Source organism: Acartia tonsa, chromosome 4 (assembly GCF_053477335.1).
Source record: "Acartia tonsa isolate MP-2025a chromosome 4, ASM5347733v1, whole genome shotgun sequence".
Taxonomy (NCBI): Eukaryota; Metazoa; Arthropoda; class Copepoda; order Calanoida; family Acartiidae; genus Acartia; species Acartia tonsa.
Genome location: NC_137263.1, coordinates 30198148 through 30224867, shown reverse-complemented (window position 1 = coordinate 30224867; position 26720 = coordinate 30198148). Strand labels below are relative to the sequence as shown.

The 26720-nt window shown below is 34.9% G+C and overlaps 2 protein-coding genes across 3 annotated transcripts; one reads left to right on the top strand and one right to left on the bottom strand.

Annotated features, from left to right (window-relative positions):
• Positions 1-787: 787 nt before the first annotated feature.
• hdm (meiosis specific with OB domains hold'em) lies at positions 788-26699 on the top strand. 2 transcript variants are annotated; one of them, XR_013878663.1, is made up of 17 exons: positions 788-955; positions 1338-1439; positions 17861-17923; positions 18569-18651; positions 18858-18977; positions 19696-19757; positions 20012-20040; positions 20717-20762; positions 20966-21048; positions 22306-22379; positions 22739-22842; positions 23124-23240; positions 24369-24469; positions 25000-25110; positions 25379-25553; positions 25939-26042; positions 26203-26699. XR_013878663.1 is itself a non-coding variant. In XM_080157453.1 (16 exons), the coding sequence occupies exons 1-16, from the start codon at positions 852-854 to the stop codon at positions 25975-25977; spliced, it is 1413 nt and encodes a 470-aa protein (XP_080013579.1). In that variant the 5' UTR covers positions 788-851; the 3' UTR covers positions 25978-26167. The 2 variants fall into 2 exon arrangements, 1 of the variants encoding a protein (XP_080013579.1); XM_080157453.1 differs by lacking the exon at positions 26203-26699 and having other exon boundaries at positions 25939-26167.
• LOC145318294 (uncharacterized) lies at positions 13927-16413 on the bottom strand. The gene is made up of 2 exons (XM_080159606.1): positions 16157-16413; positions 13927-14853 (listed from the first exon to the last, which is right to left on the bottom strand). The coding sequence occupies exons 1-2, from the start codon at positions 16225-16227 to the stop codon at positions 14133-14135; spliced, it is 792 nt and encodes a 263-aa protein (XP_080015732.1). The 5' UTR covers positions 16228-16413; the 3' UTR covers positions 13927-14132.
• Positions 26700-26720: the final 21 nt, after the last annotated feature.

Sequence of the window (26720 nt, the reverse complement as noted above, 5' to 3'; positions counted from 1 at the left end):
ATCTAAAACACAAAAAATTAGTTTGATTAAACCTCTTGGGGCAAAGCCCCTAGAGGCTAGGGGCGAAGCCGCTAGTATATTAATAATGTAGTAGATAATATTTAATTAATTAATTGTGTATGACAGTGGAGTCATACCTTGAAATGTTGGAATGAAAAAATGAGGACGGAAATATTTTCTGGGGGTGATTTTTGTGGGAAGGGTAGAGGTACCCTCACTAAATACTACGTCAAACACTAGATACGTCAAACAGTAGACACGACAAACGCTAGACAGACAAACAGTAGATGGGGGGGGGGGGTAATTTTTTTCTAGGGACGAAATATCTTGTAAGGATGGCGGTACCCTCCCCCAAAATAGTTATAAACTTTCCCGGGACCTATGAGAAGCTACCATGTTAAGAAGAACCCGATCGGTTTAGCGGTTAGCAAGATCCTTTGGTACAGACAAACAAACTTCATTTTACTTTATTATGAGGATTAATTCCAGCGTTTGTCGTATCTATTGTTTGTCGCCTTTTGAAAAAATCTAGCGTTTGTCGCATTCTAGCGTTTTTCGTATCTAGCGTATGTCGTGTCTAGGGTTTGTTTGTCTAGTGTTTGTCTAGCGTTTGTCGCATTACTGTTTGACGTATCTAGGGTTTGACGTAGTACCCTATATTCATGTCTAAAGAAAATACAACGAAACGTTTTATCGGATTTTAAATAACAATACCGACATAATTAAGTATAGTTTGATTATTAGTAGCGAAGCTACTCTATTATTCGAAATGTGTTAAAATATTGTATTGTGCATATTTGTATTATTGCTTTAGATATAAATAGAATTAGTATTTACTAATACTAATCAAAATGTCTGCACATAAGCCCTGGAAGCGGGTGCCTATTGGAGGATTACAGTCTACTATGCATGATATTTCTATAGTTGCTGTCATCATTGGTAAAACAGAATACAGGTTATCTATAATACAAAGTAATAATATAAACCAGGATCACAACATCCATAAGTAGCGAAGCACAAACTTAAATGTAGATGAACAGAAAAGATGTTAATAAAAAGATAAGGAGAAAAAGAAATAAAGAGAGAAACAGGTGAATAATAAAAAATATATATCACCTTTAATGATAACGGACAAACGGCTGCTAATGGCATAGGGAATATTTTTTCAATTCAGATTTTCATTTTAAATTTTGATTTGGATAATGCCCTCTAGATTATAAATGACCCTGGAGACTAGGGGCGTTAAAGCATTTTTCAAAGGTTATATTGTCTGCCTATTTGTTATTGGGGTCAAGAAATCCTATAATATTTTATTTATACACTTAATCAATTTTCAGGAAAGTTGTTTCAAAATCTGACGGGGCTGTTAAATATGTGTGCACATTAACCCTAAGAGATTCTCCTCATGACATTGTCAATTATACAGTTTGGATGGAGAGGTAAGGTTGTTTTGATGTTAATAATTTCATTTAATGGCCAATTAATAGAGATATCACTCTAGAGAGATATTGTCTAATGTGAAATTCTTCATAAGGATGAAAGAACTTTAATGACTTGTCATTGGTTAAATTAAACTGAAATTTTCTAGTTTTACCCATTAGAGTTATTTAGAGCTGTTCTTTCAACTTTTACTCGAATCAAGTCCATCACATGAAGTACTGCCTTCATATTGTGGTTTCACATCTATGTTTTATCTGTGCATTAATAATAAATATGCTTTATCTATTGCAATCGTTATAAAATAATAAAAATCCCCTTATGAATTTAAGTTAATAAAATCATAATTTTTTCTTGAGTTTCTATTAAAACAAAAAAATAATATCTCGGACTTCAAATGTACATGATTTATATTCTTTAATTGTAATTTGTATCTATTATAAACATTTAAAATACATAAATTCATAGTTTGTTTCATGTTTACCTCAAAATAAATTATAAAAAAATAAAATACCAACAAATAGCAATACAACATTACGTTCGTTACGTTTTCAACAGGACCTAGCGTTGTACTGTGTATACACTGTACACATATGGGTAAAGGGAAAGGCATTAATTTTTTCATTTTATTCATATAAAGAGTCAGCTGTAAATAGTCGCATTTCTTAAGATAAAGCTTTTCTCACGTAAATTATATCGTGTACATATTTATTGTCTAGTAAAGTGTAAAGCATATTACAAATCTTTTGATAACTCAGCTATGAATGGTTGAATTCCTTAATATAAAGTTAGCTTTCTAGAAATTATATACTCGATTTTAAGGTGTTTTGTCAGCTGGAGGAGTTTACGTTTACAGCTTACGTAGAAAGTCAAAAACTCTTCTGTCTGCTAGAAATGTTCCTTCGTAGATTTGACGAGAAAAGGGTTCAGATTATTTTTCTATTCTAATATTTCTATTGGCCAATTTTAGACAATTTATTATCAAAAAATCTTCCTACATTTTTAGTAGCGAAGCTACTCTATAATTCGAAATGTCCGTCCGTCCGTCTGTCCGTCCGTCCGTGTAAGACAGAATAGGGGAAACGTGATTTTCTCGGCTCCTATTAAAGATAGACAGCTGAAATGTTTTGACAACATTCCCATTATTAAGGAGCACAATTAACTATAAAACATCAAGGGCGGTCGGACCCCATTTTAGCAGGTTTTAGGCTATTTTTGTATGTTTCACATTTTTCTCCAAATCTTCAGTGTTTATGGTCCGATTTTCAAAATTTTTTCAGTTATTGATATCAAAATTAAATTTCCTGTCGTTTACAGAAAACAACCATGACGGCCACACTGCCATTTTGCAGGTTTTAGGCTATTTTTGTATTTTTCACATTTCCACCATATCTTCAGTGTTTATGGTCCAATTTTCAAAATTTTTTCATTTATAGATATGAGAATTAAAGGGGGGGGGGGGGGTAAAATGTGGTGACTCGTGCCACGACATACCAGCAATTTTATTTTGGGTGCTACTCCCTTAGTTTTAGAGATAATTGGATAAAATCTTTTGGACTGGGTCAGTAATTACCCCAACTAGAGGTATCTTTCAAAAAAACGGCGGCGGGACCGCCGCTCCCGCCGCCCGCCGCCGTTTTCCGCCGCCACCAAAAAATTTTTTTTTTTGCATTTCTCGCCGAATTAGGCAATTTGGAATCATTTGAGACCATGTTATTTTTTTCAAAAATTTTTCCCCTTACAAGCAGCCCTGCGGGGGGACTTAGTCATTTTTTTCAAATTCTCGTATATCAAGGTATATCTTAAATACAGTACTTCTCCTGTGATTTTGAAGATATTGAAACAAAATCTTTTTAGGTTGGTAAGTAAAAAATATTTGAATTAAGAAAACGGCGGCGGGACCGCCGCTCCCGCCGTCCGCCGCCGTTTTCCGCCGCCAACAAAAAAATTTTTTTTTTGCATTTCTCGCCGAATTAGACAATTTGGAATCATTTGAGACCATGTTATTTTTTTCAAAAATTTTTCCTCTTACAAGCAGCCCTGCGGGGGGACTTAGTCATTTTTTTCAAATTCTCGTATATCAAGGTATATCTTAAATACAGTACTTCTCCTGTGATTTTGAAGATATTGAAACAAAATCTTTTTAGGTTGGTAAGTAAAAAATATTTGAATTAAGAAAACGTCGGCGGGACCGTCGCTCCCGCCGTCCGCCGCCGTTTTACGCCGCCAACAAAAAAATTTTTTTTTGCATTTCTCGCAAATATTTATTACTGACCCATCAAAAAAGATTTTGTTCCAATATCTTCAAAAGCACAGGAGAAGTACTGAATTTAAGATATACCTTGATATACGAGAAATTTGAAAAAAATGACAAAGTCCCCCCGCAGGGCTGCTTGTAAGGGGAAAAATTTTTGAAAAAAATAACATGGTCTCAAATGATTCCAAATTGCCTAATTCGGCGAGAAATGCAAAATATTTTTTTTGTTGGCGGCGGGAAATGGCGGCGGATGGCGGGAGCGACGGTCCCGCCGCCGTTTTCTTAATTCAAATATTTTTTACTTACCAACCTAAAAAGATTTTGTTTCAATATCTTCAAAATCACAGGAGAAGTACTGTATTTAAGATATACCTTGATATACGAGAATTTGAAAAAATGACTAAGTCCCCCCGCAGGGTTGCTTGTAAGGGGAAAATTTTTTGAAAAAAATAACATGGTCTCAAATGATTCCAAATTGCCTAATTCGGCGAGAAATGCAAAAAAAAAATTTTTTTGGTGGCGGCGGAAAACGGCGGCGGGCGGCGGGAGCGGCGGTCCCGCCGCCGTTTTTTTTGAAAGATACCTCTAGTTGGGGTAATTACTGACCCAGCCCAAAAGATTTTATCCAATTATCTCTAAAACTAAGGGAGTAGCACCCAAAATAAAATTGCTGGTATGTCGTGGCACGAGTCACCACATTTTACCCCCCCCCTTTCCCGTCGTTTAAAGAAAACATCCATGACGGCCAGACTGCCTTTTTGCAGGTTTTAGGCTATTTTTGTATTTATCACAGTATTCTCCATATCTTCAGTGTTTATGGTCCGATTTTCAAAATTTTTTCAGTTATAGAAATCAAAATTAAATTTCCCGTCGTTTAAAGAAAACAACCATGGCGGTCAGACTGCCTTTTATCAGGTTTTTGGCTATGTTTTAAATACTTACCCATATATTTGGTGTTTTTGGTCCAATTTTCAAACTTTTTTGGGATAAATACACTTTAAATCTACTTTTACGTATTTCCGTCCACGATTTTTTGTGCTTCACTACTTATGGATGTTGTCATCCTTGTTATATTTTCAAGTTGTAATGTTTGTAATTGTTTTTTTATCATCGCTTCGAATCCGATTAATTTCCGCAGGATTCGAATTGGTTCTGAGCATTTCTATAAAGAAAAACCTTTGTCGTATTACAGACAATTTTTCACTTAGGGGCACGTACCTGGGTTTCACTGTTCTTCTTGCCTATAGATCTAAAATAAAGATTTACTTGTTTTGGTATTTCCAAATATCCTAAATATCCTGACCTAAATTATTTCTAGATGGGAGGAGTAATCTTGACCGTCTGTGACCGGTCAGAAACTCGTGACCGCCGTACTCATAGCTCTTATTGCGGTCAGGCTACGTTGACCGCTCCTTCATTAACTAAACGGCTGGGCAATTAAGACTAAAATGGAATTTAATAAAATTCCCTGAAGTCCTCCCTTCTATAATTGATTTTATCCTCACTACCAAAAATAAAGGCCCGTGGAGATATGTTAGGTTTGGGGTTGGAAAACCCTACATATGTTAGGAAAAGGAGATAACCAAAAACAAGTATCCCTGGGTATGTTATAGCATTCTTGAAGTCCTGTAGCAGTTGCCATTTGAGATCCTCAGTGTAAGTTGGGTTTTTCATCCAATTTGTTATTGAATTTGGCCAACCTGAGGTGACTGGAACTCTAAGTTTGTTAACCAAATTTCTACCTTTCAAGTCATCTCTAGACAATAGATCTGCTATGACTGCTGGGGTTGAAGATAGGCGTGGGCAATGTTCCGGTATAATCCTGCATTCTAGGCTAGAACAGACATATGTGATAGCTGTTATAAACATAGATGCCCAATCATCCTCTTTGCAACGCCCATTTAGCAGGCCATATACAACTGCCAGGTTGTCACATTGGATTCGAACAATTGACTTCTGGAGTAGGTTAGCACATTTAAACAGAATTAAAACTGTTCCCATTATCTCAAGGGTTGTGGTTTTGTTCCCAATGAATTTCTTTTTAGCATCATATGTGTGTTTTATGAATTGCGGGTCCCAATATTCTGAGCATGCTGTGAAAATCTTCATGGTGGAAGTAATGTAAGCTGCTGCCCCAACTCCAATCTGAAAATTGTAGTTCTCTGCTCTACTTAAACCTGCCGCGTCGGAGATAACACACAATGCATTCTCTGGTATTGTTGCAGAGAAATCAGGTATTGGAAAATATGTCTTTAGATCCGAAAACATTTTTAACCATCCATGTAAGCAATTTATGCTATAGGGTGATAAGAATATTGGTGAACGGGCATGAGCCGACCTTAGGTCATGTATAATAGGTGTTCTAAATGCTCGGAGAACAGGACTTAATTGGGTTGTGGAGTTCATTACTCCTAATACTCTTTGTAAAAGGTGTAGCGAGCATTTGGGTCTATTTTTTGCTTCCAACAGAATGTGTTAAAACTTTAATATCTTCTGGTCGTCAAATTTCCACGATAGGGTTTTGGCATCAAATATTACACCTAATATTTTGCCAGAACTTTAGTAAACAAAACTTTTGTCTGCATCATTTAAATCTGCCAGTTCCAAGTTTTTTCTTCTGCCAGCTTAAGATATGACTCTATGAAGGCTCTGTTTTGCTCCAAGTTCTCTGTGATACACAACTGGTCATCCAGTTGTCGAAATAAGAAACTGGGATCGGTTGATGAGTCAGCTTTGACCAGAGCAGAGAAGGCGCCTGAGAAATCGACATAATTCATGGGGGCGGAGCCAGACCCAAATATGAGCCATAACTCGACGAAGTACATGCCTAACCAACGGAAGCCTACAAGTCGCCACTGACTAGGTTTAGCCGGTAGGTTCTTGTAGGCATTCCGTTGATCTATCTCACTCATGACTGCTTCTGGGCCGATTTTTTTTATGTGAGCTGCTATCTGTGTTATTGTGCACATCTCTATTTTTCTCATCTTATCCACTTGTATCGCGTCATTATAGCTGGCTTCAGGTGGGCTAGACAAGTTGAGGATGGGTCTGAACTTAGTTTCTTGTTCGACTGTGAAGAGGGGGTTGCTTCTAAAGTTCTTGAATGGCTGACTACTGAAAGGTCCAGCCACCAGTTTAGACTTTATCATAGAGCATAACACATCTGTGTAATGACTTCCCATTAAGGAGGATTCCATTGTTTTACTATTTTCCACTTCCATACCTGTCAATTTTAAGTTAATAAACTTGGTTTCATGTAATACTCAACTTATTTGGTTTAGGTAAAGAAACTGAGTTGTGACAAGAGGAGAAAAGGGAGAGCTAAAGAGGGGAGGAGAATGAAAAAAAAAAAATTGGGGGGGGAGGGGAGGGGGCTGATTAACTCAATCTAGTTACAGGGTCATGTATTTCATATTGTTATTTTTATACAAGGTATTAAGCTATTCCTGGAAGCAGTGATTCGTTGACGTAGTTGTCTGCTCCAAACGTCAAATTTTCGAGAGTTCTGTCCATCATCTCGATTTCTTCCAATCCCATCCTACTTTTCACTCGAATATAATTTTCCTTAAGCTTTTCGAAGTTTATAGGAGAGTTGTAATCATCCGGGTTAGGCAAGGGAAAATGGGGAAACTTCTCCCAAAATAAGCTCCCAGGATTCTCTCTATAGTTATTAAGAAGCGGGATCTCTAAGTTTTTTAATGAGGCCTCTAGTGTCATGTTAGTGTTCTGAAAAATATAAAATTTTCATACATAAATGTTCCTAAATTTATATTTACAAGAATCCATCAACAATTTTAGCTTCTGCTCCAGATATTTATTTGATTAAATCATGTAATACAGGCTTACTTTTATTTGTAAGACAAAATCACCTAAACTGTATACATAGGAGTTGTGTTATGAATTATCGACAGGAATTAACCTCTTAATACATTTCATGAAGGAAATTTGTATGTTTTTATTTGAGGATTCTTTAAAATAATATATACAAAATAAACATATTACTATTACTACTGCTACAGAAGGTTTATTAGAATGTCAATCTGAGAGGGATAATAATAGTTCGCAAAAATTTTTATTTGTTACTTAATAAGATGGGGGGGGGGGGGTTGTGCATGGCGTAATTAACATTTAAACATACCTTCTAAGTAAGGAAAAAGTTGTGTACCAGAGGTAATTCAATCTTTTAATTTAAGCTCAACATGGAAAGACTAATGATTGCACATGTTAGGTACTAGGATATAAACACTGTTATTTTCAAAAGGTGGGAACTTTCAGCAAGTTTACACTATCATATGTTCCACCAGGCCAAACCTGTATTTAGGTGTGACAAGACTAGTCTGCAAAATGAAAATACTATCTAAATACATAAAATTGGTGGTTTTACCCCCATGACTCTTTTAGCAAGTAACAGGATGTTTATTGATTGTCCAGTTCCAAAAACTTGGATGTATATTTTAATAGTTAAAAGTGCCTATTATAATATGTTTGTAATAATTCTGTTCTACTTTTGAATGAAAAGTATAATATCTACATTTTTAAAAGCGAAGCTTTTCTATAATTAGGGTCGGTCCGTCCGTCCGTCCGTACGTCCGTCCGTCCGTACGTCCGTCCGTCCGTCCGTCCGAGATAGATAGCTTTTATTCGTTAATTTAGGCATGTTAGGATTGTCCTATCGATTTCAAACTTTGCATGATGATTCCTGTAGTAGTTGGGCACGATTTAGAAAGCGTAGCAACTCTATAATCATTACCAGAATGTCCGTACGTCCATTTTAAAAATGTTGATTTTTCTACTTTTTTTAACAACAAATTTTCAAGTGTTGTAATTATCCGTTTGATCTGATTTTTGGTATATTGATTCCTGGGACAACAACGAACAATATTATAAGCGAAGCAACTCTATAATCAAGTCCAAAAATGTAAGTATGTCCATAAACATTATCCTGCTTCAAGCAGTTTTTTCAACAAATTTACTTACAATTTTGCTTCGACTCTAATACTTTTAAATTCTGATTATTCAGTTCAGATACCATACAAGTGTTAATGTCCGTTTGTCCTACCGTTTCAGTGCTTCGCTTTTATGGATGTTGTCATCCTTGTTGTGTAAGGTTATATATAGCGCATAGATGTTAAGTATCTGGCAGTTTATCAACTATCATAATATTCAACCTTTTGGAAGTTCTTATGGTTTATTCTCTACAATTCTAATGTGTGTTAGTCTCACCAAGTGGTATAGACAGGGTGAAATTAAAATCTAATAGTCATTCAGAGAAAATATGAACTGACGAATTTTAAGTGGTGCATAAATTTAAACATGAGAGAATTAAACAATAGAGAAACACATAAACATTAATACAAAAACATTTATTTCATTACTCAGGTTCTTGTTTTGTTTTGTGTTTGCTGGCTGGATGCGCTTTCTAACACATGTGGCTGCTGGAGAATTAAAAGGTGCACAAGTGTTTAAACTCTTGTCCGAATTTTCCTCGACACTCGCCATCATTCGAATTGCACAGGTTTCCTTTCTCATTGTTGAATCTGTGACAAAAGAATGTGTTGGTTTTCCCTTTGTTTTGGTTCTCGTGTTTTTGTTTAGGGTAGCCTTGCTTGTGTTCTTGTTTGTTGTATTCATTGCCACGTACATCCATGACTGTCATCTTGTACTCTCTGAGGACGTTATAGAGTTTTGCGTAGCCTAAGAATGGCATCCTGGTATTGAATCGCATACCATTGAGGTGTAGTATGTGTCAATGAATCCTGCTGAAAAGGCTCCAGCATTTACCAACTCAGGTTTAAATTCCTTGTCTCCTACAAAGAAAAGATGAATACTCAAGAACCTGAGGAGTGGTTCCAGGGAACAGCTGCCGGGCATGCTCTGTGTCTTAGTATCATCAACATGCTAAATGCCTTGGCGGTCTCCTTGGCGCTTGTGGCCTCCTGTAGCGCGGCGTCCGTTTCCAAGAAATGCGCTCCGCCTTCCTGGCCAGTAGTGATTCTCCTGGCCCCGCTGTTTGATCTTAGCGCATTTTTGAGTAAAAAGTCTTTGATGGAAATGGTGGTTGAGCCCAGATTTGCTACCTCAAACCATCCCTTCAGTGTGACACAACCGCCGCTGTTTATGTGGTGTAGGGGGTACATGTCAGAAGCTATCGGGATAATTCTTTTTTTAGCCATTGATGTAAAAATTTCCGCTGGGTCCATGAGGGGGAAATTGTATAACAGTCTTGGGTAGCAGTCAGCACTCAGATCATCTGTCATAGCCTCGTATTTCACCAGCATCTGGACTTGTTTGTTGTTTGCATCCATTTGTCTGCGTGTTTTTCTAGAGTCTACATCTGATTGGTCGTTGGCTAGAGAATCTTCCAGGGCTCTAAGTTGGGACAACGGCATAGTAATTTTTCCTATATCGTCAAAAGCCTTGGCGATCCTTCCAGCATTGGGGAACACCGCCATCAGGCTCTCCTTGGGTATTGGGGTGTTGAGGATGTCATTGATGTTGGAACTGTCTCTTATCTTACAATGCACAACTACGTTTCACCACTGATCTTCGGGTGTGAGTGTCATGAAGTTTGCCGGCATTTTATATCCATTTATGCGGATTAGACCTGTTAAAAAAACCAGTTTGATTTAGGTTGAGAGAAAAACAAGGGGGAACATAATAAGTGTTATTATTGTTCATTTATTCATTTTGGAATTTCCCAACTATTTAATCAAGTTATTATACACTAGAGGCTACGCCTCCTAGAAGCCTCTAGGAGCAGTTAAAATGGAAGAAAAGAAGTCTACCCCCTCCCATTTCTAATTTTAATTTTTTTTTTCTTTAAAGTTAAAATTTATTTTTGATTTGGGAGTTTTAAAAAAAAACTTCCCTAGACCTATTAGAGGCCTCGCTGTAAAGGAGAACCGTATCGGTCATATGGTTAGCCTAATCCTTCGCGACAGACAAGGAAAGCCTTACTACTTTATAAAATAGGGTAGGAGTTTATAAACCTGAATTTACAACCCCTTGTAAAACCAACCCAAAACAATGAAATCTGTGTGAGTTAAATTGTTTTCCTATTTCTTATGAAAAGAGGGAGGGAGAAAATGAAAAGAAAAAAAAAATACAATTTCCTACCAGGTAAATCAAACAAGTTCCTGTGTTAGAAGCTGTGAAATTAATGTTTCTGGTTATGTGGTCGTCGATGTTGGGATCTAACTCCTTCAGAATTTCTCTTGTAGGTGATGAACTACCCGAGTATGTTTCTTCATCACTGTCTCTTGCTGCCGAGAGCATGTTGGTGTAGCCGCCTGTTTTTGTTGTGGCAGGTGCACGGGTGTTGTGAGATCCCTCTTGGCGCATAAGATTTGTAGCCTCCTGTGTGGTTTTTGCTATTTCTTCTGCGCTCAGAGAGCTACTCCGCCATTTACCTAAAACAAAATTAGGTTAAAGCAAATATAAGTATTTTTAAAAACACAAAATGTTTCATTTTCTTATAAATGAAATAGTGATATTAAGAACCAACATATTGAAAATAATATAAAGACTGGCCAGACTCAATTATTCCCTAATCTTGTATTATTTCAGGTATTTATTCAAATAGTTACTTTAATGATGTTTCCTATCAGACATGTAAGGTTCCATATTTACTAGGTGGTTGAATTCTAGTAATTTTAAAAGTCGCGAACCCCCCCCCAACCTAGTCCCAAGTTAAGACAGACAGTTTGCTAGTTTAGTTATCCAGCCTAGATGTCGAATTATACTTTACATTTAATGTTGCTGTACTCTGGTTAGACATCAATAACCCCACCCTGTATCAATTATTAGTAGTGGGGAGGGGGGGGGGGGAAGTTTGTCAACTTTTTTTTTATACCTTAGATCGCGTTTCCCAAAAGAGTAGCCACTACTTTCCGATGGGTCGTCTTACAGCCTATTCCCATGTGTCTTGTATAGTGGCAATAGGCTTCTGAGTGCCAGTCACCCTGCACGGTTATTTCCTCCTCAGAGAAAACTGTGGGGTGAGCTGGCATTAAACTCGGTATCGCTGCCCTCAAGGAGTGACAACTAATGGATCCTAGGCAGGGGTCAATGTAGGTGTACAGCAGCTTCTTGAGCATGTAGTTCATGTTTGCCATTGACATAGTCTTACCATCGGCCATCATAAACACAGGATTCTTGGGGTTGTGTCTGCCCATTTTCCTCTGCATTTTAGCAAGCAGTAATAGGTTCGAAATCGGACAGTAGATGGGCAAGGGGAAGTTAAACACGTCACACACTACTCCATTTTCTTTCTTGGCGTGTTTAGGGTGAGCCAGGTAGATGATGATCTCCCTGTTGCTTTTAAATTGCACCTTCTCCCAAGTCAAAAGCCTTTCACTATTTGTGTCGAGGGCATCCTTCAGTAGATCTCCCATCCTGCAGCTTGAGAAAAATCCCAATGTGGCGCATGGTAAGTAATTCTGGGCGTTTATAGGTAACATGTTCTCATTAGCCAAACCTTCAGCAAATAACTTTAATAGGGGATAGGTGAAGGCTCTTCTGTTTTGGGTGTCTTGTTCCAAAGCTTTGTATTGGTTTTCATAACCCATAAGTAGATATCTTAAACTGTTTTTAACCTATTTTTGAATGGGGGGTCAAAAATATACTAGGACACCTACAGAATCAGACTGCAGAGCCCAAATTTGAATTAAGTCCCCAATAAACTTTTTTTGGGGGATTTAAAAATTAATTTTTAGTGTTGCTGTAATCATATTGACCGGAGCAAAAGCTCTTTTTTTACTTCAGGTAATATTGTGGCTTACAGAACATTTTTATATAATTCACTTTATATTGATACAATAAAAAAAACATTACTCTGTTCATTGGAAATAATTTTTTTTCCAAAACAATTAATTTCATTGAAAAATCTAACATTTACAATAAAACTAATAATCATGAAATCTAACCAATAAGAAGTGTTGTTTTATTTCAATTCCTAACAATTCAAAAAGTTTTCACAAAGTGACTTATTTCCAATGTAGTTAAATAATTTTTATTTAATTAAAATGAAAAGAATGAAAACCATACACATAAAAGATACATTCTTTTTAAAATTATTTTAAAAAATAAGTTTGAATAATCTTATTTTATAACGCATTTGTATATGTGACAAAAATAAATTTGTTGTATTGCATAAACATTTGTTGTCATTTAACCCTTTACAGCCATTTTTTATGTTTTTAAAATAAGTGAGAGAACACAAACATGTTAATGTTAATTCGTTGATATATTTTAAAGAATTAACTTTTTAGTGAATTTTTATAGTAAAATCATAAGGCCTAATTTTATTCTATACCAGAATACAATATTTATGAAGCAAATCACTCTAAAAGCTACGAATTTTACCCAAATAAAACAAAAACCTTTTGCTTCGGTCAAAATGATCACGGCAACAGTAAAAATTAATATTTAAATCCCCCCAAAAAATTTTATTGGGGATTTTATTCAAATTTAGGCTCTGCAGTCTGATTCTACAGGTGTCATAGTATATTTTTTATATACGTTTTAGGTTAAAAACAGTTTAATGTTGTGGACTTGAAGTTTTCCATGGAATGTTCAGTGATTGCGTGGAAACATTTCAGAGCCGTTAAGTACTGTCTAATGGTTGATTGTGCTACATTACGTATCTATATATCTATATATACGAACATGAAAATTGTGAAACGTATGAGATCCTCCTTGGATATCGGAAATATTGTCATGCTATTCCTAGACATGTTCTTGTATTTGCGGAACATGTTGAGCGCTGTCTTGTATGTGCTCCAGTGCTTGTGGCCAGAGAGGTGGCTATACCATCCGCGATGTAGGCAGGAATATTGAGCCCTATTTGGGATAAATTATATTTAGGACCCCACTTGGACACCCTATGGGGAACCTAAAATAAAACATGTTTATTCTATATTGATTAATACTGTGTATTAACGTCATAGTTACTATTGTTGACAAATCTAAATGTTGGAGTTAAATTGTTGTAAAGAGAAAAGAAAAAGGCTTAAAAAGGCATTCGAATTTTGTGGGGTGGGGTAATTGTGAACACACATCATTTAGATTTGTTTTATTTTACCCTAGTCAACATATGACTAGGTAGATATTATGACGTAGATTAAATTACAGTGGGAGCCCCAGAATTTTTAAATTTATATAATGCACGCTTTCAAGAATCCCCCCCCCCCCTTTTACCCTTTCAATCCCAACCTGACCCTTACCTATTGAAAATTTACAAATATTTGTTTTATCTTTATAAGACTGAAGTTCCTTTAAATAGAGTCAATATAAAAGATTTCCCTTAGACTTCCTCCCTTTTATTTGTAATAATATTTTATAGTCTATCTTAATCCCTAAACTTCCCTTTTGTTCTTGGATGCATTATATAATAAATATGTGTCAGTGACCTGACTAGTCAATATAAAAGAGTTCTTGTTTACCTGCAGGTGTTTTTGCACAAGGTCTTCTCTTTCAACTTCGGTTTCAGCTCTTGTGCAGAAAAATTTGTGTGGCGCTGAACTTGTGTCATGATCCCAGGCATAACTCTTAAGACGTACTTTTCATATGTCGGCATTGTTATCTGGCTGTGCGTAAAGAGTACTGGATAGAAAGGCAATGGATATCCATGTGTTTCAATCGGTGGCGCCAATTCTAATGTCTTGACCTCAATTGAGGTGACATGAACAGTTGGAACATTTCCTTTAAGCCACTGGGATGTCATGGTTTTCCTGCTTAGGTTTGCTGCCCTTACTTTAATTACCGGTTGCCCGTTGTCCTCGAACCCAACTTCATATCTGAACGAGATATCTTGATCCATTCTCTCATGGAATGCTATCTGTCGCTCGGCAGTGAAGGGTATGTCAGCAAGACTCGTCTTGTCTTTACAAATGATAGTCTTGTTAAAGAGCTCCTGTTCTAAATCGAACCATTTTGAATACCACTTGTTTTGGAGGAAGTTGATATTTTTAGCCGCCAACCTGGTGTAAAATACACATTTGGTAAATCTGATCATATCTTGACCCAAAATTACGAGGTCAAACATTCCATCCGGGTTGGTGGTATTTATCTTCATGATCAGAAGCCAGTCATTTGGCTGATGAAACGGAGCTTGATAATCGGAGTAGTCGCTGTCTACCAGCCTCCAGATCTTGTCGAAACTAAAACAAAAATACCATTGTTAATCGAAAGAATACAATTTGACAAGTATTTTATTACTTCCTTAGTATGGGTTCGAAACTGATTTATATTCGCTAGATTAAATTCAGTCGCCCTCCATACTGAAAATGGTCCCCTACTTATAGAACTTTATATTAGAGACAATTACATTAACAAAAAAAAAGAAAAACCTCTACCTTTATCTTATTTTATCTTATATCATTAATATTTTAAACAGATTAAGTATTACATCATATTATCGCCGAAATTTTCTTAATAATAAAAGGACAAGAAATCACATAAAAGGATTATTTTTTTTTTTTTTTAAATCGGACTGTATTGAGGGGTGAAAAGGAATTAGATGTCAGACGAATGTTCAGCAAAGATAACCTAGGTAAATTTGAGAAGTTAAAAGTAAAAATTTTTTATGTAATGGAACTATAAGGATAAATTTCTCCATTTCGAGTTCCTTGGATTGCCAAATTTTGATTAGTTAGTCAATTTATAACAGTGTCCCTAAGGATATCATCCGTCAAAATCATTATAATCAATAATAGGTATTTATCCAGATTTATAGCCTAAATATAACTTTAATCCCAAAGGGTAATTTCAGTTACAGCTAAAATCCAAAGTGGATGTTCATACTGATTGATAGATCAATACATAATTAACTGTATCCCTAAGGATATCATCAGTTAAAACTATTACCATTAGTAATAGATATTCATCCAGATTTATAGCCTAAATATAACCTAATCCCTAAGGATAATTTCGGTTACAGCTATAAATCCACAATGGATGTTCATATTGGTTAACAGTCCTATATATAACTGTGTCCCAGAGGACATCCATAGTTACGAACTATAAACCAATAACATTACTTCATACACATATAGTTTGATTATAATTGTACCCTCAGGGTATTCTCAGTTATAAACTATGTATGAAGATTGTCAACTCATGTCCTACTACAATTACTACAACCAAAATTTCCAGACCTTTGATTCAATTTTCCAAGACTATTATCTGACCCAATAGTTCTCAACCCAGATTGCTATTCACGTACCAAAAGCTGGTCTCGAATGTTATCAGTATTACTATTTTAAGTTAATCAATCTTGGCTTCATAAAGGGGTTAACACCCTTATCCATTAGTATCTATGTCCTCGCCCCTGAATATATTTAAATGTTTATCTTATCTGACATGAGTTGACAAATATTAAATTCATGTTGGCGGCTAAAAGCCGAAAAGTTTTGTGGCAAGCCACTAATTCTTAATGTCTTAAAAGGTCCTATTAATACTTACATTTCGCCGCTGTCATCTCTTCTTTCATAGTTGATCCGCCAGTTAAAACCGCCGTCGCCTTCGTCCGACATCTTAAACTCGATTCTTTCAAAATTCCTTATATAGAATAAGAAAATAAAGTCTGAAATGGATAAATATATATCAATAAATTGCTCAAATTGCAAAATTCTGTATATTTACATTTTAGTTAGATGATCACAAGTAAAACCCAGGTATTCCCCCTTCGGATTGAAACGACCGCGTGGTCTTATCCAAACCAGCCAATATAAAATAAAGATAATCTTTTGTTCATTTGCCCGGGCCTTTGGCCTCTCGGGACCATACGTAAATTATCCTATAATTTTTCATTTTATTATCAATATATATCAATAAATTGCTTAAATTGCAAAATTCTGTATATTTACATTTTAGTTAGATGATCACAAGTAAAACCCAGGTATTCCCCCTTCGGATTGAAACGACCGCGTGGTCTTATCCAAACCAGCCAATATAAAATAAAGATAATCTTTTGTTCATTTGCCCGGGCCTTCGGCCTCTCGGGACCAGGGTTGTCATTTTGGGCGGGCGCTTTTGGGCGGGCAGTTTTGGGCGGGCGGTTTTGGGCCGCCCAATATAAGGTCCTTTTGGGCAGTTTTGGGCACCCCCCTTTTAGGGGGAGAGAAAAAGGGGAGGGGGTTAAAAAAAGAGGGGGGGGGGCGGGCCTATTTTTTGGTTAATATCCTTATACTAAGGTAACAGAGTGTGTGTCTGTTTGTTTGTGTGTCTGTGTGTTTGTACCAAAGGATCTCGCTAACCGCTTAACCGATCGGGTTCTCCTTAACAGGGTAGCTTCTCATAGGTTCTTGGAAGGTTTATAACTATTTTGGGGGAGGGTACCACCACCCTAAGAGAAATCGCCCCTAAAAAAAAATTACACTCCCTCAAAAACTTTTTGAAAAATTTTTTTAAACTAAAAATAAAAATGGGGGGGAGGAAACCCACCCCCCCCCCCAAAAAAAAAAATTATTCCCCCCCCCAATTTGTTTTACTTTTTCTTTTTAAATCTAATATATTAATTGGATTATAAAATTTGACTCTCCCCTCCTCAAGTGCCCCTAGAGGCCTCTAGGGCCGTAGCCGCTAGTTAACTATATAAATTAGTAAGCTTTTTTGTATCTTGAGAAGGATTTCGCTAACTGCTGAACCGATATGGTTCTCCTTTCCAGTGAAGCCTTTATAGGTCCTGAGATGGTTTTAGGCTATTTTATTTCTAATAATAAGTCTAGGTATGGTTTTAGGCTATTTTATATACTTTTTATAGGCTTTTTACGACATTTGCCCAAAAAGGGTGCCCAAAACCACTTTTGGGCGCCCAAAACCCGCCTAAAACGCTTTTGGGCAATTGGGCCGCCCAATATAAAAAAAAAGTGCCCAATTCGACAACCCTGCTCGGGACCATACGTAAATTATCCTATAATTTTTCATTTTATTATCCGTGGATAATAAATAAATATTCCAACCCTAAACTACCATGCAACATAAAATAGTTTAAAATTGTAATATCGAAATTTTTCTTTCCAATTCTTTTAATTCGACGAGAGAGAAAGACAAAAATGTTTCCAACAGCTAAAATTAATGCCTAAATAATTTTCAAAATGCCCCATCGAAAATTCTTATGATAATTACGTACACTTCATACTACTTAACCAGTTTCTTTATTTTCAGGGAGGCATTAGAGCTACTTTCATCATTCAAAATTGGAAATATCATTGAATTGATAAATCCCAGGTTCTTCTAGTTCTTACTTATTCTAATGCTAAGTGTAATTTTTAAAGCAAATATATATAGCTTAGTTACAGCAACGTTATTTTGCTCGACAGTTATTTCGATGAATGTTAGTGGAATTTTGAAAAAAAAACTGCGACGGGAAACTGACCGTGATTTTTGGTGCTTCGCTAAATATGGATGATGCAATCCTATTTGTAACAGCTTGACTTTAGGAGCGCATTTAATAAAAAATTTAGAAAAATAACAAAAATAAATCTTTTCATGATACGCGTTATAAAGCAAGGGTATGAAAACATTGACGCTAAAATAAATCAGGGGTGTATATTCTGCACAAGATTTATTTTTTTTCCCCTGCTACAAATTTTTTTATTTTTCTTCCCCCCCCTAGTTTTTTCTTACCAAGTAGGGGGAAAATGGAAAAATATTTAAAGAACACTATATTTTATTTATTTTATCCCTCCTACCACACATTTTTAAACGTTTTTTCACCAAGAAGGGGGGGAGATGGAAAAAATGTTTTCAGTTTTCTTAATTTTTACATTTTTTTTCCCTCCAACCACTTATTTTTTATCCCCCCCCCCCCCCCTGAGCAGGGGATCCCATGTAGAATATACACCCCTGAAATAAATTCATATTACTTAAAAGGATTATTCAGCGAGACTTTGGTTCCACAAGGGACAATTATCAACCATCCTCAACCAGCCAGTTCAACCTTATGAATGTTGAAGGTTTGTCATAAACCATACCTACCCGTTTGCACATTTGTGATTGGATGAGCGGAATCATTTTATTCTCTATAAAATATAGTTTTCTAAAGATATTTTTACCGTATAATAATAAAATGATATTTATGCTCATCTAAAATGTTTCTTGAATTCCGATAACTAATGTGATTTTAGTTGTGAAATTTTGTTTAGTATTTCCATTGCTATAGGACGAACCAGAATAGTTGAAGTGAATGAGGATAATTATGAGCTACAAAGTATATTCTATCAACCGAGTAAATCTTCCAATTATTTAAATGTCATGGACATTCTTAAATGTCGACAACTCGGTAAGTCATTTCAAGTCTTCCATTTAAGTATTACCGCACAAAACGTTGTTGAAAACCTATGATTTATTTTTTATAGGTTGCGTTTTTGCTTAAAGGCAATATTGTCACAAATATCCTTTTGTTTTTATGTTGATAAAAGGGGGGTTTTAATGCAACCATCTTGTAATCAATGCGCAATTGTTATGAAACTTGGCATGTGTAATCCTTGTTAGGTCTATTTTCCCAAAATTGAACAAAATTTGGAAAAGTAACGTTTAACCGCTGGCGTCTCAGTCGTTTGGCCACAAGCCCTAACTGCACATCATACTCTTGGCCTCTTTCAGCCGCTTCCATTAGGTTCTTGCCGGTAGCGGGTGGTACTAAAAAATTGAAAACATGGTAATTCGTACCGTAACATGAATTAAAGCAAAAATATGAATGAAAAAAAAATTAATTCCTATGAATTAAATGATGGATTTGCCCTAAAAATAGCCAAAAATCGGTTAAACGGCTAAGTCGCCAGCCTTTACTTTTTCAATTTTTTGTTCGATTTAGGGGAAATTGACCTACCTAGGATTACGCATGCCAAGTTTCATAACAAAATTCAGATTCAAAGCCATTTTCGCATTAATTACAAGATGGTTGCAATCCCCCGCCCCCTTTATAGTTATATTAGTTTAAATATTCTACATAATATTGTATTAATACTTAATACATATTAAATCTGTAATTATTTTAGTTGGCAGATTTGTGGATCTTTTTGTCGGGGTTAGAAGTGTAGGTCCTGTCAAATCATTTCTGGTATGAATCCTTAAACTTTTGATTACTTTCTTATTTTAAAATTGTAACATGAATGGGAACAAAAATGAAGCAAAGCTTAGATAAGTAACGCGAGACCAAAAATAACAAACCAACAGTTTCTAGCGTCTGAATCTTAATATTAATTTGAGAAAATTTTTTCATAGATCAAAGTTAAGAAACCTAACTTACTAGATGTGCAAAAATAGAAAAGTTTCGCTTTAAAAAGAAAATGAACTTTATTTTTTAAATTTTAGAACAAGGAAGGAGAGGAACGTCGAGTAAGGTAAAATTCATCAAAACATGTATGGCAATAAATTTTCATAATGAATGATGTATCAACTGCAGTTCACGGTAAAATATTCCTGGTAACGAATATTTCCAAAAATCTATGAATGTTATAGGCTGCTAGCTGTCAAACGGCTGAACGTACTGATCATACCCGCACATCATTTTAAGCGGCATAATAAGGCCTACTAATAATCTGAAATAGCCAAGATCCAGTGATGCACAGGGAAAGCTTCACTGAAGAAAAAACGCGTAAAATAGGTCTTTTTCGCGCATTTCTCTGCACTGCGAGATAATTATGCATTACTGATTTATGGCTATTCCAGATTATCTGTAGGCCTTCTTATGCCGCTTAAAAGTGTGCGCGCATGATCTGTACGTTTAGCCGTTTGGCAGCTAGCAGCCTTTAAAATTCATAGACTTTTGTAAATATACGTTACCAGGAATATTTTATTGTAAACTGCAATTGATCCTGAATGATTTCCCTCCGAATCTGAACCCTTTTTAAAGAATTTATGTAAAGGTTATACTTATAGTATTTTGCTGCTCAGAGGAGACTGCGTGTCTTAGTTTAAGGTTATCTTTGAAAGTTAAATATCTAAATCTTAACTAAGGATTAAGATAACTCTCCAGTAAGCTAATTTAAAAAACTATTCCTTGTTTTGTTTTTTTAGAGATGTGAAGTTATTTGACGAGACTGCATCCTGTTTAGTTTTTAAGGTATGTTTGTGTAAATTACGTATATTTTAGAGTTCTTGGACTTTGAGTTAATAAGAATAAACTTTTGTCCTAATATTAAATCTAACAAGATGATGATTGCCTAATAGTTCATCTTTTTTAGAAGTAAGTAAGGTTAAAAATAATAGAAACTATTTTTGTATCAATAAGATTGTTGGTTATTTGATAAATATAATTCAATCTAGATTTGGGACGAAAATCTTATTGCTATGTCTGACTCTTGGGAACCAAGGGTGACTATTCTGTTTCTAGCAGATGTAAAAGTAAGGTACAGTTTCATTTTTATTTTAACAAAATGAGATATTCGCAGGTTAGTCATAGTTAAACAAGGATGACAAGATCCATAAAAGCGAAGCACTGAAACGGTAGGACAAACGGACACTAACACTTGTATATTGTCAGAACTGAATAATCAGAATATAAATGTATAAATGTCGAAGCAAAATTGTAAGTAAAATTGTTGAAAAACTGCTTGATACAGAATAATGTTTATGGACATACTTACATTTTTAGGACTTGATTATAGAGTTGCTTTGCTTATAATATTGTACTTTGTTGTCCCAGGAATCAGTATACCAAAAATCAGATAAATCGGATTATTAGATCACATAAAAATTTGTTGTTAAAAAAGTAAAAAAATCAAAATGTTTAAAATTCAAAGTTTGAAATCAATACAATTCTAACATGCCTAAATTAGCGAAAAAAGCTATCCGTTACGGACGAACCGACCATAATTATAGAAAAGCTTCGCTTTATCTCTGATTATTTAAGTTATTTCAGAAAAGGGGGGGGGGGGGGTCTAAAAGGCACTTTGAGGGAAAGAACCGATAAAGTCTTTAGGAGAAATATATGAATATTTATATATTTCATACTAGCAGCTGCGCTCCTAGCCACTTGGGGATGGGTGTTGATCATGATCATAGCCCAACATAAATATACAAAGCTTTCTTAGAAAAACAATCAGGATCGATTCAGCCGATTTAGAGATCTTTAGTTTGAGTCAAAACTAGGGTTGGCAATCCGAATCCGCTCAATTTTTGGTCAATTTTGGAATCGGAATCCGTTTTTTAATAGCGGATTCGGATTCTTAATTAGTAGGCTAGAATTAGCGTCTTGAGTTTTTTCTTTCAACTCCCGCTTCCCGCTTTTTGAAGGCAAAGATTATCATCATTTTATATAAAATCATTTAAAATCTGGTTCGATTCTCGGAAGTGAATTATAGAGAACACCAAGAACATTAATTTTTAGGACAGCCTTTAAAAATATTGCTAGAATCCGAATCCGGATTCCGCCATTTTTTTTTTTGACGGATTCTTGTAAGAATCCGAATCCGGTCCAAAAATTTGACGGATTGCCATCCCTAGTCAAAACACAAAGTATGAAAATAAGTAAAGAATTCTGGTGACTTTCACGATTTAAAAATAAATTATGACTAATTCTGGAAATGGTAGTTATTTTCATGATTTTTTATTTGCCACAAAATTAATAATGTAGGTGTATATTAGTATTTACAATTACATGTCAGCTTTGATGAGTGGAGATGTTCAACTTTTATAAGCAGCTCCTCCAAGACCATTATCACCGAGGAACCTGTTTCAGGTAAATAATTTTGACATACATTTCTTTATTGAGCAAGTCAGATATTTTTTGCATTTCTGTGATCTGTTTATTTTGGCAAGTTATTAAAATCTTTTTGGCGAGGCTCCGTCACTGACACCAGTTGAGGCAACAAAGTAACTTGGGTTATTAGAGACGTAACATCCAATAGTCTACCATACATTTTGATTGCATAAGCCACTACTCTACTCAATTTATGTCACGTGCCTACAATTTTTGACATTTTTAGAATGATGCGGTTTGATTAATGTCGTTTTGGAGTCAAAATTCTTATTTTGATTTGAATAGGTATATCTAATAAATTATTAACTTTGTCTTTAAAAAATTAAAGATATATTTAGATATTGTTGATTCTCTGCGAGGCTACTGTCAGGTGGCTAATTTTTCTACATCGTCCAGGCTTGACAGCATTGTGGCAAATCTGGTTCCTGAGACAATAACACAGGTCACACAGATTTTATTTAAACTTGGGATAAAAGCGGAAGATTTAAATAAAGACAATTATTTTATTTCATTTAGGGAGAGGGGGAAAGGGACAATAAAATAGCCTAAAACCATCCCAAGACACAAGAAAATGGCTTAATATCTTTCTGGGACCTTTCTGATGCTTCCCTCCTCAAGCGATACAGTGGTTAGCAGGACCTTAACGGACAAATATACATTATACATATACATTATACAAAAACCATGCAACTTTATATTTTATTTTTTTTAGTATTTTTTTAGGTTCACAATGTGTATTCCTTGAATCTGGAAGCAGAAAGTCCGGTCCAGGATAAGGATGCCCTTTTGATATCAAATATTTATGGATACATTACCAGAATAAGCGATATTGATGAGCATGTAAGTAGAGAATTGATTATTTGATTGAAGATAGAACGATGGTTACCGCGTCTGTCCACCCAAGATCTTGTTTACTGCTCAACAGATTGTATTCAACTTTTCGTCAAAGGCTTTTTTAGTCAAACTGACAAAAAATTCGCTTTTAATATATTAAAGCAAAATTAGAGTAGATTTATTTGTTAATCAGAGGCATGAGATCTAGTTTAAGCAACAAGTAGCACCCCCACCGAACCCTAGTCCAACGGAGGCACAAAATTGACCTAACCTTAGTTTTCTAAGGAACTAATTGATAAATCATAATTTTTTATTTGAAAAGTTACGAAAATTGGTAATTATTTTAAATATATTAACTTTTAAAGCAAAATTTTATTCCTATTCATAATAATTTTACTTTAATGAATTATTATCAGTTTGACAAAAACAAAGCATTCAACAAATGTTATAGGTTTTTACGATTTTCAGATATCATATAGTTGATTTTAAAAATTTTTCTTGGGTTATTAAACAAAAATTCATTCTTATATGATGAATTTTCCTAAGTTTTAAGATTTTTTGGATAGGCCTCCAGGTTCAGGAGCTGCAGGCCTCCACTTGGTCTCTGGACAGGTTAAAAATAAAGATAATTTATTTTTAATTCAAATTTGTTAATAACATTTAAAAACATGCATATTTTTTTTAAATAACCTTTGACGCTTCTTTTTTTAAAATTTGGTTTTGATTTTTACCTGTCCAAGGACCACCCAGATGCCTACAGTTCCTGAATCTGAAAGCCTGCAGCTCCTAAACCTGGAGGCCTATCCAAAAAATCTTAAAACTTGTGAAAATTTATCATGTAAGAATAATTTTATCCCTCATAACCTATCCTCTCATTCCCAAGATAAAGCCTATACTCACTGTTTACGCAAATGTGTCAAAACTCCCCCCCCCCCCCTTCTTGTTTTCAATAAGGAAGGAAGCTTTTATTTCTTTCCAAATAGTATTAGACTGGCAGAAAAGTCATTGCTAAAATGTTTTTTTTAGATTGAAAAATCAACCATGAACTTTACATTTAGTGTAAATAATTTTCCATTCTTAGCAAAGAAAGATATATGTTAGAATTTAAATTTGATTGATTTAAATTTGTTGCAGGTTCCTATCAGCCTGCGGTGTGGATATTGTAGCCAGTTATATAAAAGCGATCAAGAACTTGGATTTCAGTGTTGCCAAAATATGGACTGTAGAGAATACAGGTACTAGTGGTTTAGTAGCAACTAATCCTTAATTGGAGGACCATAAGGGAATAGAAACTGTGCGTGCATGCATATTGATTATAAAAGTCATTTTTTCTGTAGTTTTAAAAAGTTGCTTAGTTTTCAAATAAAATTGAGAATTTTATCAGAAAGATCTAAGCTGCAGCGTTTCGAAGCCGTATTTCCAGATACGGCTCCGCGGAGCCGTATCTGGAAATACGGCTCCAGCTCCGACCTAAAATCAAGAAAAACTCGACATATTTTTTTCCCCATAAAAAAATATTTTTATTTTTGACTTTTGAAGGTTTTAAAAGTTAAATTTTTGATAAAAATGGACTTGAAAAACTCAAAAAGGGCATTTGCACATGACAAAACAGAGTTACCAAATTATAATTTGTAAAAAAATCTATTTATTTATCTAGTCCGGAGCCGGAGCCGTTTTTAACGAAAAATACGGCTCCAGCAAAATATGACGGCTCCACGTCTCCCGGCTCCGAAACACTGCTAAGCTGTATCAATATTTTGTTCAGATCTGAAACTCCTGAGAAGCATGCTATCAAACAGTTCAATATAAAACTGGATATCACTGATGAAACTGGAACTTTGATTGCCTGTAACTTCAGACATGAAGCTGTAGAGAGGTTGGCATTAAAAATAGATAATTGCTTAATTATAAATATCTTATTCATGTGCGAAACAAGACAATTTTCTAACTGTAATTCACTATTTACTAATGTGAAAATGTTTAGGATTAATTATAAAAAATTTTCCACTCCACCCCCCCCCCCCCCTCAAAAAAAGTAAAGACTATTTGGTAGCGTGTATGGTCCAAATTTTTTTTCCGCAAGTAGTATTTTTTCATTTGCAATATTTATAAGCAATTTAGGGGGCAAAAAAATAACTTTATAGATATCTTGGTACCAAGATCGACAATTTTCTCAAGCTCTCCGAGGTGACAAGAAAAGATCTGAAGTGGGAATTATTGATGGCCCCGATGCGCCTTACTATGGCAGTCTTGTTGCCAACGCTGGACAAAAGATCCGCAGTTTTTACCGTCATCCATGCCCAGGAAACGTCTCTTCAGGTTAGTTGAAGAAAATTATTAACTAGACACATATTATACTTTGAAACACAAAAAATGAATATTCTAATTTTAAAGAAGGCCGAGGGTTATTCAATCTCTATTATATCTTTAATTAAGCTGTAGATATTAATATTCATGTAAGGATTAAGACCTATTGCAATAGTAAGGTTCAGATCTCATAAAAAAAAGACAAAAAGCTTTGTTGGTTTAAAATATTTTGTGTTAACTGTATTTTTACATCCTCTATTTTCCGACATCCGAAGTGAAGTTAATATAGGTGAAGCCTCTCTGTCTTGGCAATATTTTCTTTATAAATCACACAAAATCACAAATCTAGAAATATGTATTTTTAAATTTTAATATCATGTATGTTTTTGAAACTTAGGAAATATGTGCTAAGATGCCAAATCCAGTTCCGATATAGATCATCTCTGTGCAGCAGTTAACCTAAAACTCAGTCCTAATCATACTATACCTTGGCATTTCAAAGTAAATTTTTGTTTCTAATTATCTACCTACTATGTGTTTATTATTTAGATTTTTTAAAAATTTGTGTTGCAGTTTGTATTGTTAAAAAATAGTATAAATGTTTTATTTTTTTATGAATTTCTAATCTAAATTGTCATGAATGAGTGAATTTTATTTTTAGATTGTGAATTAAACATTGCAAGTCTTACTGCATTCAAAATTATATAAATGATTGTATTATATTTATTTGGTTGTTCATAAGTACAACGTTGTTCAATTGTAGCAAATATTTTGTATCTTTTTAACAATCCGATTGATTCAGCATTCCAGCAAGGATATAGCCAAGTCATTAATAAACTGATGAGGGAACCTTTCTTAGAATAATACCTGAAAGAAAATGGCAGGAAATGTGATGGATAGTCAAAAAATTATTTATTCCTAAATGGGCCTAATGGAAAATACAAAGAATTAAAATATACCATAGAAAACAAGTTCAATCTTGATGCTAATTTGTTAATTTAATTGAAATATTATATTTACCGTTTCGTAAATTATTTTTTTTTATTTCACGAAACTAGGCATATATTGCTAGTGAACTTAATATTCCGGTTCTTGTTCGACAAAATGAAATTATTGTAATATTATATGTTTATACTTGGTTATATTTAATTCTCCCAATTTCAGATCATTACTATAAAT